The sequence below is a fragment of the Thunnus maccoyii genome, chromosome 2 (genome assembly GCF_910596095.1).
Source record: "Thunnus maccoyii chromosome 2, fThuMac1.1, whole genome shotgun sequence".
In the NCBI taxonomy this organism is placed as follows: Eukaryota; Metazoa; Chordata; class Actinopteri; order Scombriformes; family Scombridae; genus Thunnus; species Thunnus maccoyii.
In genome coordinates, this window is record NC_056534.1 from 4,842,411 (window position 1) to 4,860,331 (window position 17,921).

Here is a 17,921-nt window from a genome sequence, read left to right on the forward strand (position 1 = left end):
CATCAATGTAGCACAAACACAAAGACGAGCTCTCAGTGTGTAAGTGATGTGTTTCTGCATGGTTGGGGCTTAAATTTAGTTTTTTTAGATGTAAGTATATAACTGATGTAGAAATCTGAAATATCAAATAGTGTGTAAGTGTCAGATTTTATGAAAGATGTGATTCTTAAGAAAATCTGCTATTTGATGCATCATAGAGCCCAAACAAGACTGGATTTTTATGGCAGATATCCATGTTGTTCTTTTCAAGTACTGAATAGGAAATGATGACGGTATATTGACATCAGTATTCTTTTTCACATAAACACATTACATCAATAAAAAGTTTTTGCATGGGTCCCTGAAAAAGACTGACTATACTGTGCATAAAATCAGACAATAAAAACATTTTTTATTGCAATTTCCTTTAGAATATCTGCAAACATTAATGCAAATTCTAATATATCTATGATAAACCAATATTAACCAATAATATTGATCATGCCAATGTCATTTGGGCTCTAGTACCTCTAGTACTTAAGATTTAGATTTCTATCATTTAGCATTAATTATTTAAATTCAGTGAAATTGCATATGTGGAAATGATGTGGAGTTTATTTTTGCCATATTTGACTGAAAATAAGTGAAGCCCCAACAGCGAAGTGAAACATGTGAGCTGTAAGCGCTTTCATATTCATGTGCTTATATTAGATTGGAATAAAAAAAAAAACACATTTAACTTCTTAAACTCTGCCAGACTCCATATTTACAACCTTGAACTTTCCTTTAAAGGTGCCGCTGCACACCCACGGTCCACCTACACATGCAATTTCAGTTATTTGTTGTTAATTAGAGCTTTCTCAGCACCGTGTGCTCCTGTGCAGACTGTTTGATTTACATTTTCCTGATTTTCCTGTTAGCTTTGTCGCACCTTCGAGGGTGCGATAAATTACAGCTTTATCAGTCTTATTGGTACATGTAGTCAGGGGACATCTCTTTCCCAGCATAGCTCCACCAACCTTCAACTGGATTGAAGGTCTCACCAGCTAGAATAAGTGAAACACCTGTGTGGGTGAGCAAGGCCTTTCATGTCTAGTAGAGAAACCACAGTTTAAATAATAGCAAATTAGTCAGGCTGAATTTTGAGAAAAATAAATAAACAACTATAATATTTCTATTCGGTGTAATGTTGCAGCCATGAAGCATCACATATATTCAGTGATGCCTTTAAAACAAGCAGGATTTTATTATATGTGATACTATCATGTAGCGTTGAAATTGTTTTTACTTCTTTTGGAATTTCAAGGGAAAATCCAGAGTTTAAGAGGTTAATGTTGTGTTTATTTTCCACTACAGTGCAGCGGTGAACAGTGAGCTACATTGACGGTAATATGGATGGCCAAAGGTGGAGCGACACACACCTTCTCAATGACATACCACAGCGGGGCTCGTCCACGAGGGCTGGGAGGCTTCCAGCTCAGCACAACGTACGATTTGAAAATCTCAGATGCATGCACATCAGTGGGCTCTCCCGGGATAGTTACATCGCCTAGATTGGGAATGAACGGTTTTGAGGCAGAAAGTACATACAGCAGCAGGTATTGCAGAAGTCCCACATTATGTACTTTCTTTATACTGAATCTTAAAATGATGCCAGAGTGTCTTTAAATTAACTTCCACTGGCTGAGAGGTGACACTATACTGTTTCAATAATGTACTTAATGATATTATATAAACAATGTATTTACTTAAAATTGTATTAATCATTGGAGGTGTGGTTGTTGAACAAATGTAAGTATTTCTGCTAAAATGATAAAGAGTAGAGTTTAGCTTAGAATATGGAAAGAAAATCTTTCAACTTTTTAGAGAGAGAGAAGAAAGAAACCCTTTTATGAGATATTAAATTAAATTGAGCCATGAAAAACACCTTCAATCCTTCAGGCACAGATACATAGCACATTATTTTGTCCATTTTAAACTGTCAGGACTGGAAGTTTAGCAATAATTGAGATACTATGCAATAAAACATGGGACTTCTACAACAGCTTCATTTGTAAAATGACACCAACGCATATTAGTTTTAGCACTTATATTTTGCTTTTTAAATTAGTTTTTGTGTTTAGTATCGCAGGTAAGACGGAGCTACTCGCCACACTTCAGAGTAGGAAGGAAACTCTTTAAGCGGTTTAATTGAAAAACAAATTAAAAAAAGGTTTTTAGTCAATTAAAGCATGGATGGAGGAGTCGGTTAGATCAAAGATGGTACTGCAGTAGTTAGGATGGGGTGGGGGTTAGGTTTGCTCTGTAGTTCATTTTATTTTGTGTAATTTTCATATTTTAATTTGAACATTTGAGAAAAGCTTGTAGACAAAACTGGACTCACTCATGACTGACCTAAAAAAGTAATTAAAGTATTCTACATTCATATCAAACCTGTGTTTAAGATAATTAGGAGAAAGTGAAAATGAATATCCCAGTTCTAAGATTAATTTTAAAAAAAAACCCGTGAACAATGTTAAAATTTGAGATTAAAGAAAAAGCATACTGAAATTTCAAATATGAAGATGTTGGGATGACATCATATATGAGAATCGGAATAACATTTACATTTTTTTTTACATTAACCTGCGTTTTTATTTGCAGTACAGGTCCCTTTTGAAAATGTAAGTGTTATTATGAAGGCACTTGTTAGGAAAGGGGGACTTGTTTTAGTATTTGGCCTGCGGGAGATTAAGATGAAGTGGTTTAAAGGTTGGGAGAAAGCAGATCTTTCTACAGTCTTTGTACACTACTACCATACCTTCCAGTTCATCATCCTTGATCACTATGTCGTATTTTCCTTCGATTTTAATCACTGTTGCAGGAAAACAACAACAGATCCGTTAGGAAACTCTCGCATCCCGCTCTTCTGTATTTTGTATTTACCTTCATCAGTACCTTGCAGCCTCTCATGCTCGGCGGCGTCTAGGGCGGTCACTTTGTCCGACTTGCGTGACGGCCTGCTGATGCCGGCGCTGTTCACGGCTCTGACCCGGAAGTGGTAGGAGTGGCCCACGCTCAGGCCGTGCACCGGGTATTTACAAACCTTCACTGGGGCATCATTGCACTGGACCCAGTGGTCGCTTCCGGCTTCACACCTACACATCAGGATGACATCATCACTCTAATGACATCATCAGCAAGAAAATCTAATTTTCAACTTTATCAACTGAGCACTGTGTGAAAGAACAATCTGTGGTCAACAGACTTTAGCATTTTTGCTCTAGTGTACATTTACTCTAGATGGTTTTTAAATCAACAAAAATGCATTGTAATGCACTGATTAATGTGATTTATGCCCTGTTGGTGGCTTCCATATCACATGCAAAACCCATCCGCATGGTTGAAACTGTTTTACTGTACAAATATTCCAGTTAAAGTTCATCAAAATAAAGATTTAGGGGGAAAAAAAGCTTTTTTAACATTTTTTGACTGGTTTTAGGTCATGGAAGAACCAAAGAAGGGCAATTTTCCAACAAAGTGTAGTTGGTCTTCTAACTATTAACTGTACTATTAACTAGTGTGGAAAGGATAAAAACATTGCAGATTGCCTTAACACTCATTTAGATTTTGAAGTTTTTTAGTTAAAACTGCGTCTATTATTTTTATTTTGGGTCACTCATGGGCAGAACACAACATGGTAAAAACAAAACATCTGACATCCACTAACAAAGTTGTTCTGGCTAACAGAGCAAAATAATCATTTAGTTTGTGTTTGTGACCCTCTGATGAATTTAAGAGAAATATTCACTCTGCTTTTAGTCCTGTTTTAGTCTTTAACTAGTTGTCTGTTTGCTGTTTGGTGCTGGGCAGGTAGTGTACCGTGGGTTTATTAGTGCTTTTTCATTAAAAACAGCTGCCTGCTGCTGCTGGATACGAGTTTGATGATAAAGAAACTTTGTGGGCCACTAAACCAAAACAATAAGTTAAAGGAGGCTTAAAAAAAACCTTTAGTGTTGAAGGATTGAGAACACTCTTCCAACCTTTGAAGCACATTAAAAATTCTCTGAAGACTATGATAAGATAATAAAGCTTAAATATGAGTACAACTGCATCCTGGGTGAAATAAATGAATGAATCCTGGGACAAATAAACAACATCCTGTTAAAATTAAGACAAAAGCAATTTGAAATGGGAGACAAGCAAGGGGGGCTCCTGGTGTGGCAGCTGAGGGGCCTAAAGGTCAATCCATTGCATCAGATCGAGGGTGGGCACCCTGTTAAATAACCCCAAGGAAATAAATGACTGTTTTAAAGAGTTTTACAGTGAACTCTACACTTCTAAATGTGACGCCACTCACTCCAACTTGAATGACTTCTTTGACCCTCTTGTAATGCTCAAACTCAGCGACGCTGTCAGGGGACCTAGACTCTGATTTCACATCGGAAGAAATAACCTCTGCCATTAAGTCATTTCATCTGGCAAGGCAGCTGGGCCAGAGGGATTTGGCTGCGAATTTTATAAGAAATTCTGTAACATCCTCGCCCCGCTCCTCCTCAGAATGATATCTAGCTCTAAGAGAGACAAAGCCTTGCCTAAAGCACTGTATGAGGCTAATATCTCCCTCATTTTAAAGAAAGGTAAAGAAGACACAGACTCGGCCAGCTACAGGCCCATTGCACTCCAGAACTTTGATAGAAAGGAAATCACTAAAATGCTGGCTAACCGGCTAAAGAAGCATTTGTCATCTATCATTCATCCTGATCAGACAGCGTTCGTCCCAGGGAGGTTCTCTTTTCTAATGTCAGACGCCTCCTTAATACTATGTATGCTGATCAAGGGAAAGCCAGCGGAGCAGAGATCTTATCCCTCGATGCACAGAAGGCTTTTGACCAGGCTGAGTGGCCGTACATGTCGCTGTACAAATTTGGGTTTGGTGAATCATTTATATCCTGGGTGTAACTGATATATGCCAGCCTAATGTGTTCTATCTTAACCAATGGCGACAAGTTAATCTTTTTTCCCTTATACTGCTTAGTCCAGCAGGGCTGCCCTCTCTTGCTGGCCCTCTTTGCCGTCACACTGGAGCCCCTTGCCCTAAGAATAAGAATAATGTTGTCACCACAACATTGTGGGTCTGAAAGTGGGAGGTATGGAAACACACATTAGTTTATATGCTGATGATGTGATATTGTACTTACAGAAGTCAGTTCCCCTTTTCCTAGATTTAATCACCTTTTTTGGCAGGTTATCTGGATACACAATCAACTGGACAAACAGTGCCTTCATACCTCAAAATAGATCACCTTACCTATCTGGGCTTAACAATACCCAAAGATCCTAAACTAATAATTAAACTAAATTTTGCAGAGTTGATTTCAAAACTCAAATCGATCATAGAAAGTTGGAAAATCCTACTTTTGTCCATGATTGACCGCATAAATTCAATTAAAATGGTTTCCCTTCCCAGGTTTCTTTGCCAAAACATCCCCATTTTTCAAGTATTGGACTCCACAATTTTGTCTTACATCTGGAATTACAAGAACGACACTATTTGGAAAATCCATTTGCAAAAGCCCAAGTCTGCCAGTGTTAGGGCTCTAATGTTCTGGCAACAGGGGGCTCCGGGTAACTCGGCCTCTGCGGCCCCCTTGTAGCTACATACGGAGGCTAACTCTGTTAGGAGTGCTAGGAAAGAAGAAATGGGCATTGAACTATCAACTAACTACTACTATTGAACTAAGTTGCATGGGTTTCTATGATACAATCCTGACGGCAGACACCAACTGATCCAGTTCAAAGTTGTCCACCGTCTTCACTATTCTAAACTCAGGTTGCACAAGGTTCATCCTTCTGTCTCGCCACTGTGTGACAGATATGAAGTGACAGGTTGCACATTGTCTCACGCCGTCTGGTTCTGACCTTCACTGACTGGATTTTGGACCAAAATATTTGACTTTTACTCAAAAGCCTATAAAACATCCTTCCCTGTGGAAACTGGGGATGACTGCTGCCAAAAGACTCATTTTGAGGGAAATCACCCTCTCCCCCTTCATCCGGAGATGGATGGTTGACATGGTTTCAGTCATACGGATGGAAAGACTCAAGTTCTTGAGAACCAGTTCAATAAAAAAATTCTCTGCTATCTGGGACCCATTTCTTGCCTACCTAGATGAGGCCAGGGGAGGATGAATAACTCACCCAGCTAATCTCTCATGGCCCTTGTTTGAGATCTAATGCACAGCACTTTTATGCACTCTGTCCAACTGGCAGCCCTTTAATGCTAATGTTATTTTATTTATCTATTTATTCATTTTCTTTTAAATTTTTATTTATTTTCTCATTTATTTATTTATTTTCTCTCATGTCTGAGCTTTCCTGTTATTTGACTGTTTCTGTTGATCTAATTGCTTATGAAAACCCGCAAAATAAAGCACTGAAAAAAAAAACCTTAGAGTTGCTGATAATTCTCTGTGGGTTCATCATTATTATATAACTATGACATCTTGTTATACTTTAGGTCATTTTCTTGGCAGTAAGCGCAGTGTATGTCTGTGTGCTACTTCTAGTCAATAAAAACAACGCCTGAGGAGTTCTCAGGGTGCAGACTGACCGATCCACAAAGTATCCAGTGATTGCCGCCTCATTGACGGTGTTGGGGGGTTTCCAGGCAACCAGGACGTAGTCTGAGTTGATGTCATATGCCTTGACGCTCATTGGTGCACCAGGGGCCCCGGCTGCAGAGGGAGCAGCATCTACGGTGCAAGGAAACCATGACATAAGGGAGGAAGAACGGACATTGGGACAGCAGAACAGGAACACAAAGATATCAATACTCAATTTGCAATAATGACATGAATTCACAACACACAGATGGTGCACATCATAGTTTTTGCAGCACTGAATAGAAGGAAACAAAGGTTTAAAGACAATGTTTTAAGGAAAAATGAAGCAAAGAATTAAGAGGAAATTAAATGTGCAGTAATCATGCTTCCTTTAATTTATTTTTTTGTTATATTTTATTTATTTTCTTTTCAGGCAGCAATATTTCTATACACCTCTTTGTTGTGAATGTATTTCTGTGCCAATTTGTTGAATATTAAGATTCAAAAATCTTCCTTTAATTTTTTGAATCACAAATCAGACTAAATACTTTGTGCAGAAGCCGTGGGAACTGAAGCATTCACTGAATCAGTTAAAATGAATGAATATGTACTTTGACCTTTTGTCATGTTGAAGCACATTCTGAAATCCAGTTTGGTGAGAACCGAGTGAACTTCCCCTCGGTTTATGAGCCTGTCACAAGCTGTGTACTACTGATGTTACACATGTAATTTGGCTTGACTGAGTGCTAAAAGGTCGATACTGTTGAAAACAAGATAAATATTTAGATTCGAATGAAACAATGACATAAGAGGTAAAATGCACACTACATTTATGGCAACAGATATTGCTAAAAGCATTTCCATATTTCTTATATCTGTATTTGGTTCTAGGTGTGATGTTCCTGCACAGCATTTTTAATAAGTCACCTGTCAATCAAACAGTATGGGTTTACCGTGATGAGTTTACATTTTATCTTCTTTACATAGGGATTTAATTTCTGTAGTTGGAGCTCTTTTACACTATTTGCTGAGTCATGGCTACTGTCATCGTGCCTTTTACAGTTCGTCTAATTATTCTAAAACCGAGGTTCACGTCACCTTTTGCAATAAAGCAATCCAGCAGGTTTTCTAAGTATACTAATCTCTAAAATCGATGTGATGATGGATTTGTTGACGTCACATGATGCAGAGGATTGTGTCCTACCTGACACAAACAGGTAGGCGCTATGCTCGGCGGTGCCATCCTTTGTAAAGATGCGGAGCGTGTAGAGGCCCTCGTCGTCCTTGGCCAGGTGGGGCAGTTTCAGACGAGCCAGTCCTCCACCCACTGACATCTCTGCATGTTTACCTGGCTTCAACAGTTTATCTGTCAGCAGACAAGATGGAAGATATAGTCAGGAGTGATCAGTTAACACAGAACCAGCTGTTGGTTTCTGAGGCAGCTACAGAGGAAATAGATAAATGATAATGACATGCAAATTAAATAACTGTATCATAGGGTATAATAGTACAGAATTGACATCCCAGCTCCATACATGAACAAATGAGCGAATGATTGAATGTCTTACCGTCTCTGTACCACTGGGCGTGCGGTGGTACGTTGGGGAGGTCGGGGACGACCACCATGGTGCACGCCAGGCTGATAGAGCTGCCCTCCACACCAAAGCTCACTGAGAACCGATCCAGCAGGGTGACCTCCAGCTTACTTGGATGGATCTCAGTCAGATGAGGCACTGGCCAGCAGAAAACAAGAAGTTATCATTAATCAATGGCATATCATATCATGTTTATTGAAGCAGACTCTACTATAATTGTGTTTTTTCCCCCCAAAATTGCACTTTATTGCTGTTTATCTGTATTTTAGCAGGATGAATCGGAGTTATGATGTGACCAATATGGACATAAATTGACAGTCTACATAACTTGAGAAGCAGGCAGACCAGGCTGTAAATCATGGCCTTATTTAGTGTAATTCTATTGTAATTGTTTCAGCAGTTTACACATTCAAATCGTGTATAATGTACCTTTAAAACCCGCAAACACTACCATTAGAAATTCCCCAAATTATTTCCTGTTTATATCAAGTGGTGAAATAGAAAACCCCTCCTGAATATATTAACTAAAACTGGAAATGACTTATTTCCGCCTCTTCAAGGACCGTTAGGGTTAGGGTTGGATCTATCAGATCTGATTTTAGGAACTCCTGTCTTATCATTGAGAGATTTCCAGTGGATCCCCATAAAATGTTGAATATTTCTGCCCCAGTTCATCCTTTTGTATCAGATGGCACTAATTTTGATGACACCTTTGTAACTCTTTATATGTGAGTGTGCAGGGTTCTTTGATTTTTCCACAATTATGTTTTTTTTTTTCATCCAATGAGCCATATAATACTGCTTATGCACACAAAGTCTGGACTAATAATGCATCTCACAAATGTGTTGACATTTTTAATCACTAATTGGGCCGAGGGAAGCTCTGTGGTAACTGGTCATGAGACACTGTGGTCTGTTTGGAGCACAGACTCATGATCTACTAATCACGATGTCTTATGATGTACTAATGGTGGAGGAAATTATTTGCTAAATTTTAACATGATTTAATTTCCTGAAAAACTAATACATCACGCTTAAGTATATACATGTTTAATTAGATCACCAGGGGCTGAAATATTTATTGTCAACAGACGTTTCTCTTGTTTTTACTCTGTCTGGATCTGGACGAGAACAACAGCGTCTCACAATAGTTTCCATTTCTTATCAGGCCTCTCACATGCTCTGCTATTTGCAGCCTAATGATCCCATGCGGAGCTGAGTGTCTGGGCCTGATTCCAACTAAAAATTAAAAAGAGCCCCTTCCTCATCAGCTACCGCCCCCTTCTTTCCTCTCACCTAGACCGAGATGGCAGGACTCCCCGGCTCCTGCTGGTCCTGTTGAAAAACGGAAACCATGATCACAGAGAGAAACATGACAGATGAATGCTGTCTTAATAAGAGTCAGAGGAAGGCAGAGGCTTACTCTTCACAATAACTTTAGCCTTGCTGGTAGCTGTGCCGTGAGGGTTGGTGGCCACAGCGCTGTACTCAGCAGTATCACTCACAACACATCTACAAGAGAGGACAGAAAGGAAGATGTCACAATGTTATTTAGTGAAATATATGAACATATAGCCATAGATTTGATTAGGGTGTAGTTGTGACTTCCCAAACTTGTGTCTTAGTCAGTCAGCATTAGTTAAACCGACTACTGTGATTTATATGATAATTTTGGAACTTTTTATGTAAATTTCACTTGAGACTTTTTTTTAGATACTCTTCAATTCAAATCTTAAAAAGTCTTAAAATTATTCTCATACTAAAGGTTTGTAGTTCTACTCAGGCCAAATTTCTAAAAATTAGATCCCACTAGCTGATCAAGCTCGTCTTTTCCACTGGTCTGAGTGTTTCTTTTATCAGTCCCTCTAAAACAATAAAATATTACACTGGGATTTTTAAAAATATTCTCAAGTAAATGAATGTCTAACCTGTCGTTGTGGTATAATTGCTGGAAGCTGATGCTGCTTTTGTATCGTATTTTACCTTTTACTTATGGTCACAATACTCCAAGATGTGTGGAAAAAGATATTTCACTGTAAGAAATGTTTGGCAAACCCATTGTACTTGATGAAAAAGGGGATTTAAGCACATTAGGGTAGTGGTTCTCAACGTGGGGTCAGGGGACCCCCAGGGGTCCTTGAAGGGGTCCCCAGCAATAAGCGGAATTATTTATTTTCACTATAATTCCTTATGTAAGTAACACAATGACAGAATGTGTGACTATTTTGGTCATCTAAAAGCAAAAATCTTATCAGACGAAAGATCCTGGGACAAAATCTTATCAGATGGGGGTCCGTGGTCTAATTTGTGTCAGTTTAGGGGTCTTTGATGTGAAAAAGTTTGAGTACCACTGCATTTGGGAACCATTTAAAGTCAAAAAGCTGCAGTCAACAGACAGTATCACATTGGCTAAATGTTCCTTAAAATATCCTGACTACCTGTCAAGACCAAACTGGATCTTGGTATCTTTACTTTTTATCAAGAAAACTATTCTCTCATGTAAACCTGAATTGTTAAATACACCAGCCTCTTTGCCGGGATGCGAGGAAGAGTCAGTTATCTTTTCCCAAACCTAACACAAACTTTGAAAGACATTGTGCTATACAGACTGGAACAATCAAATATGTTACTAGTACAAACAGCATCAAATTGCAAGTGAAATATATTTTAAGAAACACAGTTTAATGTAAATATCTGACTTTGTAATTATCTTTCGGGCCTGTTTTTTTAAAAATCTCTTTCTGGGTTATGCCCTAATTCTGTTTTTTAAAAAAATCTATTGTTTTTTCATAACTGTTAATGTCCATATTTTTGTCTCATGTCATTTGTGTGTATTTATGTACCCCAAGACTAGCAGCTGCATTAGCAGAACATAATAGGAATCCTATAAACATGCTGAAAGTCAAGGCCTGTAACACAGAGTCGCACTTTAGTAAATGCGACGCAGTAAAGCTTTTACTTCCCTCAACAACACTTCGGTAGCTCTTAAAGTTTGGCTGTAAACACAAGACATCATGTACTGCTTCTTTTGAAAAATGATCTCATATGTTAGGAGTGCATTGAAAAGAAGGTGTATCAAGGGAGCGGCGGCCTTGTGACGGCGATTGAAGAGGAGTCAGAGGGTGAGAATAGAAGGAAGAAATGTGACCTTCACCCTGCACGGGAACTATTTTAAAGGTGATCCATTTTCTCAGCTGTGAGGGACATAAATTGAGACTGTGTTCTTTTTCTAGCGGAGCATTTCACTTTGCACTTTTGTTTGTGCTTTGAATGAGAAAATTCTTCATTTAAAAGGTTTTAAATGTTGGGGACATAAACTACATTCTCCTGAATGACCCTGTAATGCAATTACGGAGGACTGGAGATATTCAGTGCATCTGAGAGAAAGAGAGAGGGAGACAGAAAGAGAGAGAGAGAGAGAGAGAGAGAGAGGGGAGCGGGAGGAATTCATGGCTCGAATGACGCAAAGGTCAGCACTTCGACACGAACAGCTGAGGAGTCTTCAAGATGACGAACAGGCCAGCAGACCCTCCTCTCACTCCCTGTTCTCTCTCTCTGGTCAAACTTCTATTGACTTTAATACCAAAAATGAAGATAAAGTGCTAAAAACTTTTAAGTGTCACAGAGGAAATTATTAATAACTGCAAATAAGTTATTCTATAATCTTTTAATCCTGCTGGTAGTATGTTTTCCTCTCTTTCTTTCTCTTTTAAATTTGGCCTCATAACACAGGTTCCTTCATATTTTAAAAATTACAAGATTCTTCTTATTTGTGTACTATAAAGCTTTATAAGACAAAGCAGCATATTGATGCATCTGTTGCTTCAAATGGCAGCGAGAGATACAGATAGCACCTGTTGGAATTTAAAATGTCCCTTCTTGTCCAAAACCTACTACCCATACAGCCCATGTCACACTTAAATAGTGAACAGTGGTTTGATTTCCTTAGTTTGGTTAGTTAATATATTACAATTTCTGATTAAACCAGAGCTAAATAACGTTATCCTGCTAACCAAACTCAGACTAGTTTATTCCTGTTAACTTCTGCCTACTGCTCCAGCTTTTTTTTTTTTTTTTTTACATTTTTTAGCTTTGCTATTCATGTAAGTCAGTCAGTGACAGTCAGCTGTTAGCCTGGTCAGTGTTAAAACTACATCAAAAAATACTTCCACAGAAACTGTAAGGGGGCGAATAAAGTGATGGGACGCAGCCAGGTAACCGAACGCAATTGGCCAGGGGAGGGAAATGGACATGAGGGTGATCACAGTCAGACAGAAAAATATTGCAGACCTCTCACTCAGTGGTGTTTTGTTCTTTTATTGACCATCTGCCCAATTTGTGCAGCGCCAGCGGAAAAAGTCCCAGTACTTCCAATGACCAAAATAAAACAGATTTATTTGTTGTAATGTGTGATTTAAGCAGATAAGAGAGGTGTATTTTTTTACATGAAAACTTTGGAAAGTTCAATTTAAAGCTTTTTTTCCAAACTATTTTTACAATATCTGTTCAGTGTGAATTGTTCTTCAGACGTGTTTTCAGGCCTTTGATATCAGTATTCTATCACTTGAACGAATGATTAATACAACAAAATTGCAACAAATGCTGGGATTTCATTGAAAGAGTAGTTGATAATTCAAGCTCACATATTTATAGACAAATATAACAATGCCTATTCAAATGTCTTCAAATAAAAAATGTGTGATGTTTCATGAAAATTCATTGTCTACTCAGCAGAGTTGTGTTTGTCTCGTACCTGCTAATGATCAAACTGTGGACTCCATACTTGCTTTCAATCTTGTACTTTCCTGGAGCACTCAGTGGGTCGACTGGCACTCCGCCTTTATACCTACAAAGAGTCAGCAGTTGTTCACAGTTACAGTACATGCTAAGACTTTAAACGGATAAAATATATTTAAATATGTGTATAGGGCTCCATGTCTTTCTGATGATCCATCCTACTATAAAGTATTGTGTGTTGCATCTTCAAATAGCAGGAGATATTTACAAGGTGCAGGCTACTAAGTGGATGCGCCCAACATTGTAAATAGGTATTAACTGGATTAAATGAAAGCCAATGGTGCTAACAAGCCCTGTCAGGAGAGATCAAAGGATCAATAATACATATTTTACAGGGTAACATTTAAATAACTGAACTAGACACTAAACTAACAAAGCTAATCCTAACACAAGAATGGTTATACTAATCAACAGTAAGCATGTGGTCATTAAGTTCATTGGACATGTTGCTTGATGGTTTGTAATTAATCTTGTAGGTTGTTTTGTTGTCTAAATATTATTTAAAATGTGAAAAGTGTTGTAAAGTGTTAAAAAATGAGTATCATGAGTAGTACTTTAATTGTAGGTACTTCTCTATATTCTGACGTAATGATGAACAATGAGATGTGAATATTCTGACCATTTAACAACGGGCCTTGGTTTTCCCTCCACGGTGCAGAACAGTTTGACAGGAGTCTTCTCCCACACGGTGTGGGGCCGCAGGGCCACCAGGAAGTCCGGCATCTTGTGGACTTCATCATACAAATCCACCTTCTTAGTCATCATCTCCTGAACCTGGAGACAGAAGATGGCAGATTGAATTATACAGCCCATAAGTCACAGGACAATTACATATTTTTTTAATTCTAATTGGCGATTAGGAATAAAACTGTAACTTGCCGTTCATTTTTAGGTGTTTATCATGCATAGTAAACATTAAGACCAACTGTTTCAATGAAAAGAAGACGTCACTGTAAGTACCTCTATGCCAACATTTTGTAATCAGCAACTTTCCCTGCTGACACCTCTATTAACAAATCTGAAATCTGCCTAGACCAGAAGGATTAGAGAGGTGAGGTCAGCAGGCAGCAGTTAGCCCTCCAGCCAACAAGCAGTCAGCAACTTTTACTTTTAACGTCAGCATCATCCGTCTGTCTACGTACAGCAGGAGAAAGACTCTTGCACCTTTCATATATGAATGACCACAGTATTTCTTTTAACCATGGCCAAGATCTTTTCCTGACCCTGAGTCATTTTTGTGCCTAAACATGCCCAAATTTTAACCATAAAGGTAGAGAGATCAGAAAATGCTCATATGAATCACTTTTGGAACGTTCATTGAAAATTGTTTTGGAAGACAATGACAGATAATGTAATTCTGCTGATAGGAGCATCAGATCAGAAAACGCTATTACAAACATCCCATTTTTATGGATTAGATTGTTTTGAATGTAGTAGACTTTGGGTGCAACTCAAGTCCTCAGGCATTTTTTTGCTATAGACAAACTGCAGGAAACAACTAAATAAAAGCAGAAATGCAGCTTAGTTCACACTCTAAGGGAAGTAAGCAAATCAGATTCAAATGACCAGAGAGGTCCAAAAGATTACTATCTTACAATCATATCAGAGATGAATTGTATCTATGTGTAAAGACAACCTAGACACACTGTATGTAACCATTGTTATAATTAGTGCATTGATGCAGTGTGTTAAAAACACCATGATGCTGTGATAAAGAGAAATGTACAGTTGAGTATCGTCTGCATATCTGTGATATGAACTGTTCTGTAAACAGACTTGAATGAATTGATCTTTGTCATTTAAACCGTAATATTGTACTCAAGGTAGGAAGTCAACATTGTTTTAACCTTTGGCTGTAATAAGTATACTCATTAAATAAATCTAACAGCCATGTTTTGAGGTGACCAAACTCAACTTTCTTGTTAAGTTTCACTTTAGTTTCAAATAGAAATCATAAAAAAGCAATAAGACACTACAAAATAAAAAGTACAGCTGCACAAGCAGCATTAAATGGTGAAATGTTGTCCACTTAGTTACTTACCTCTCTCTGTATAGCAAGACTCTCCACTTGGGCCTTGGTGGAAATCCGCATCCTGTGGAGCTCCTCCTGAATAACAGCCAGTCCTTTCGCAACATGCGTAGTTACTCTCTGGTACTCTTCAGTCTCATCAGCACTCCTATCAACACAGAACTTCTATTAATCTAATTCTAATCTAGGAACCAGTTAGTAAAAACCAAGTGGGATTAACAATCTTGACACTTTCGTATCAAACTTTACACATGAAACTTTTGGATTGGATACAACTTGGAGGCCAGAAATGGAGGAATACAGTATATCTTCAAATCAGATTCAAGTTCTGGGATTACTTTCCCAATAACTTTTAGAAATACCATCAAACATTAGCTTAAAATAATTTTTTCCATATTGTGCCACAATATTGCCAATCTGTTTTGTATATTTGATCAGTAGTACCCGGTACAGCAATAGTAAGAAGTTTAAGAGTTAACTTATCACTAGCAGTATTAATGCTGTACCCATGTTTTTAGTCCACTCAGTTAATTTACCACACTTGGTAGTTCTGGACAGACATCTTGTGCATATGAGGTCTAAAACTCCTAAATCAACACCAATCTCCAAATTATCATCACTGAAAAATAAGCAGTTTTTAACACTGAAGAAATGTGCTGCCTTGACTTGAGTCAGATAGTAGAGACTGCAGTTCAGTATTACCTTACACCTAAAATAGCCGGACATGTGTCAGCAGCCAATGGAAACGGTGGGAACTCACCTCTGCCGGAACGCCGGTATGGTATAGGCTGGTTCTGCCATAGCCTCTGTGGCATGGGCGTGCACGTGGCTCTCCTTAGAACTTGATTTCCTGTTGAGATAAAGTCCATCAATGTGAAATAGCCACTGAAGAGAAATTGTACCAGCATGGACCTTTCTGGTTTTAGTTTTGATGAAGCAGTCGCTTTGGTAAAAACTCCCAAAAGCCACCAGAGGTCTCGCCTGAGTTTGATGTAATTGTACAGTAGTACTAAAAGACGGGAAATTCTCACAAATGAAGGCCTTATCTGTGATGTCATGTTTTAATATTCTCTCATCTACTAAGGACAGACAGAATATGAGTCCTTATTTAACTTCATGACTATTTTTATTATTTCTCCTCTGTTGTTGGAGCCCCATTTCTCTCCTTCACATTGCCAATGTAATGCAATAATATTTCCTAAATATCCTAAGCAATCCCTTCAAATTATATTAAGTCATTTGCATTACAGAGCGGAAATATATATACCACCTCCTTATTCAGTTTGCACTTTAAGGGGTCTGCAGCCAAATCCATTTGAAAAGGCTGATGGTTGTTAGAGTCTGATACAGATGAGGAGAATTCGACCAATGAGCGTCATGGACATGGACTCGGATTTCATCCAAAAAACCTTTTGAAAGGATACATTAACATGGCTGATCAAACTGACAAAATAATAAAAAGGTCTGTATAAAAACTAATCAAGAACCACTCAGCCCTCCATTTTTTTTCTGGTCAAATCTGGTCAGTAGTGATATGCGTATCTACAGCTCTGACCACTGGCCTCAGATGTAGGTCAGGTTCAGGGGAATGGCATGCATCCTTTCACGTAAGACAGGGGTTACATGACAACATGGCAGCCAGCTACACGAAGACTTGGTAATCAGAACTTGGCTTGAGGTGCCTCATACGTGGTACTTGAGGCAGTTTTAGGTCCTGCCCTCGTCGCATCATCACTAGTGACAACAAAGCTGGCACAGCCATTGACTCATGAATCAGATTCAGCGCAAAGTGTGACTATGCTGCTTGGCAGAGCTGGACTAAGAGCCAGGTTGGTTGCAATGCTTTTTAAAATCACACAACAGCTAAAAAGCAAAACACATAATGGTCATGACCTGTATAATAAAACAAAAAAGTGTTGGCAGAAGCTGCAGCACATCAGCAGCACTATTATCTGTTGCCTTGACCAGGGCTGGAGCTCCAGAGCTTTTGGTCCCCACAATGAAAAGGGGTCATAGCAAGTAAAGCTGGGAAGTAACTCATTGGTGGCTATTTTAAAATTTTACATGACTGTAAACACAGAGCACTTATATGACTGTACTTTTGTATTTTCAGTGGTTTAATTTCTTCTTGTCCAAGCTTAGGTTGAATGTGTGTCATCTTTGATCTCAAATTACATTATTGTCAGGAAGATAAATAAATAGGAGCATCCAGAGGGTCTAATACATTAAAGGGTACACCTCTGATTTTACATGCCAAAGTCAATTTACTAGTCACAAACTGAAACTATTTTAAGTAACATTACATGACTAACTACACCAAACTGGATTGGCTTGTCATCCTTTTCTTCAAGAACAAACTGAGCTATCTTAAACTTTCCCTTGTTTGCTAATTTCAACATTTCTATTCAGTTTTCAACTTTAGATAGTTAAATCAGACAGTTCCATTGGACTTAAAATAACGTAACGCTCTTTGAGTTCTCACTTTCTGACTAGAAACGCTGCTATAGGCACAGACAACCACAAAAGGTAATAGTTAATAATAAAAGTTGCCAATGAGCCTTTTAGGGGATAGTAACAAGTACGACATGTATTCTCTGATGCTCGTCATGCATTGTTGAACTGTAGCAACAAAGGCGGTGTAGGTGACTGATATCAATTTTCAGCAAGACACACTGTTTAAGTGCTTGTTTAAGTGTTGGGTCTATGATGCTGTAAACTGAATGAAAACAAAGGGACAAAGGCAAAAGATCGAACAACAGTGAGTCCAACAGATTTGTTGAATGAGAGTCTGTTCACTGCTGTTTAGGAGAAACTTCAGACTTAAAAATCTGACCCTGCACAGCTTTAAATCTGAAGTCAGAAGACAAATGAAAAGCCAGCGAGGAAGCAGACACATACACAGTAAGAAAACCAGGAGGCCATGTCAGATATGCCCCT

The 17,921-nt window shown here is 38.4% G+C and overlaps 1 protein-coding gene across 4 annotated transcripts in view; it reads right to left on the bottom strand.

Moving 5' to 3' along the window:
• Positions 1-17,921, bottom strand: part of myom2a (myomesin 2a) — a 68,697-nt gene that overhangs the window by 19,216 nt on the left and 31,560 nt on the right. For 3 of the 4 annotated variants that reach the window (XM_042393512.1, XM_042393528.1, XM_042393518.1), the window contains exons 3-12: positions 15,745-15,834; positions 14,997-15,132; positions 13,575-13,729; positions 12,912-13,004; positions 9,582-9,670; positions 9,455-9,493; positions 8,132-8,296; positions 7,768-7,929; positions 6,572-6,713; positions 2,905-3,116 (exon numbers count right to left, since the gene is read on the bottom strand). In XM_042393512.1, coding sequence (XP_042249446.1) covers positions 2,905-3,116; positions 6,572-6,713; positions 7,768-7,929; positions 8,132-8,296; positions 9,455-9,493; positions 9,582-9,670; positions 12,912-13,004; positions 13,575-13,729; positions 14,997-15,132; positions 15,745-15,834 — 1,283 coding nt within the window. Of the gene's footprint in view, positions 1-1,400; positions 1,529-2,779; positions 2,834-2,904; positions 3,117-6,571; positions 6,714-7,767; positions 7,930-8,131; positions 8,297-9,454; positions 9,494-9,581; positions 9,671-12,911; positions 13,005-13,574; positions 13,730-14,996; positions 15,133-15,744; positions 15,835-17,921 lie in introns of all 4 variants that reach the window. The other variant, XM_042393539.1, reaches the window with a different exon arrangement.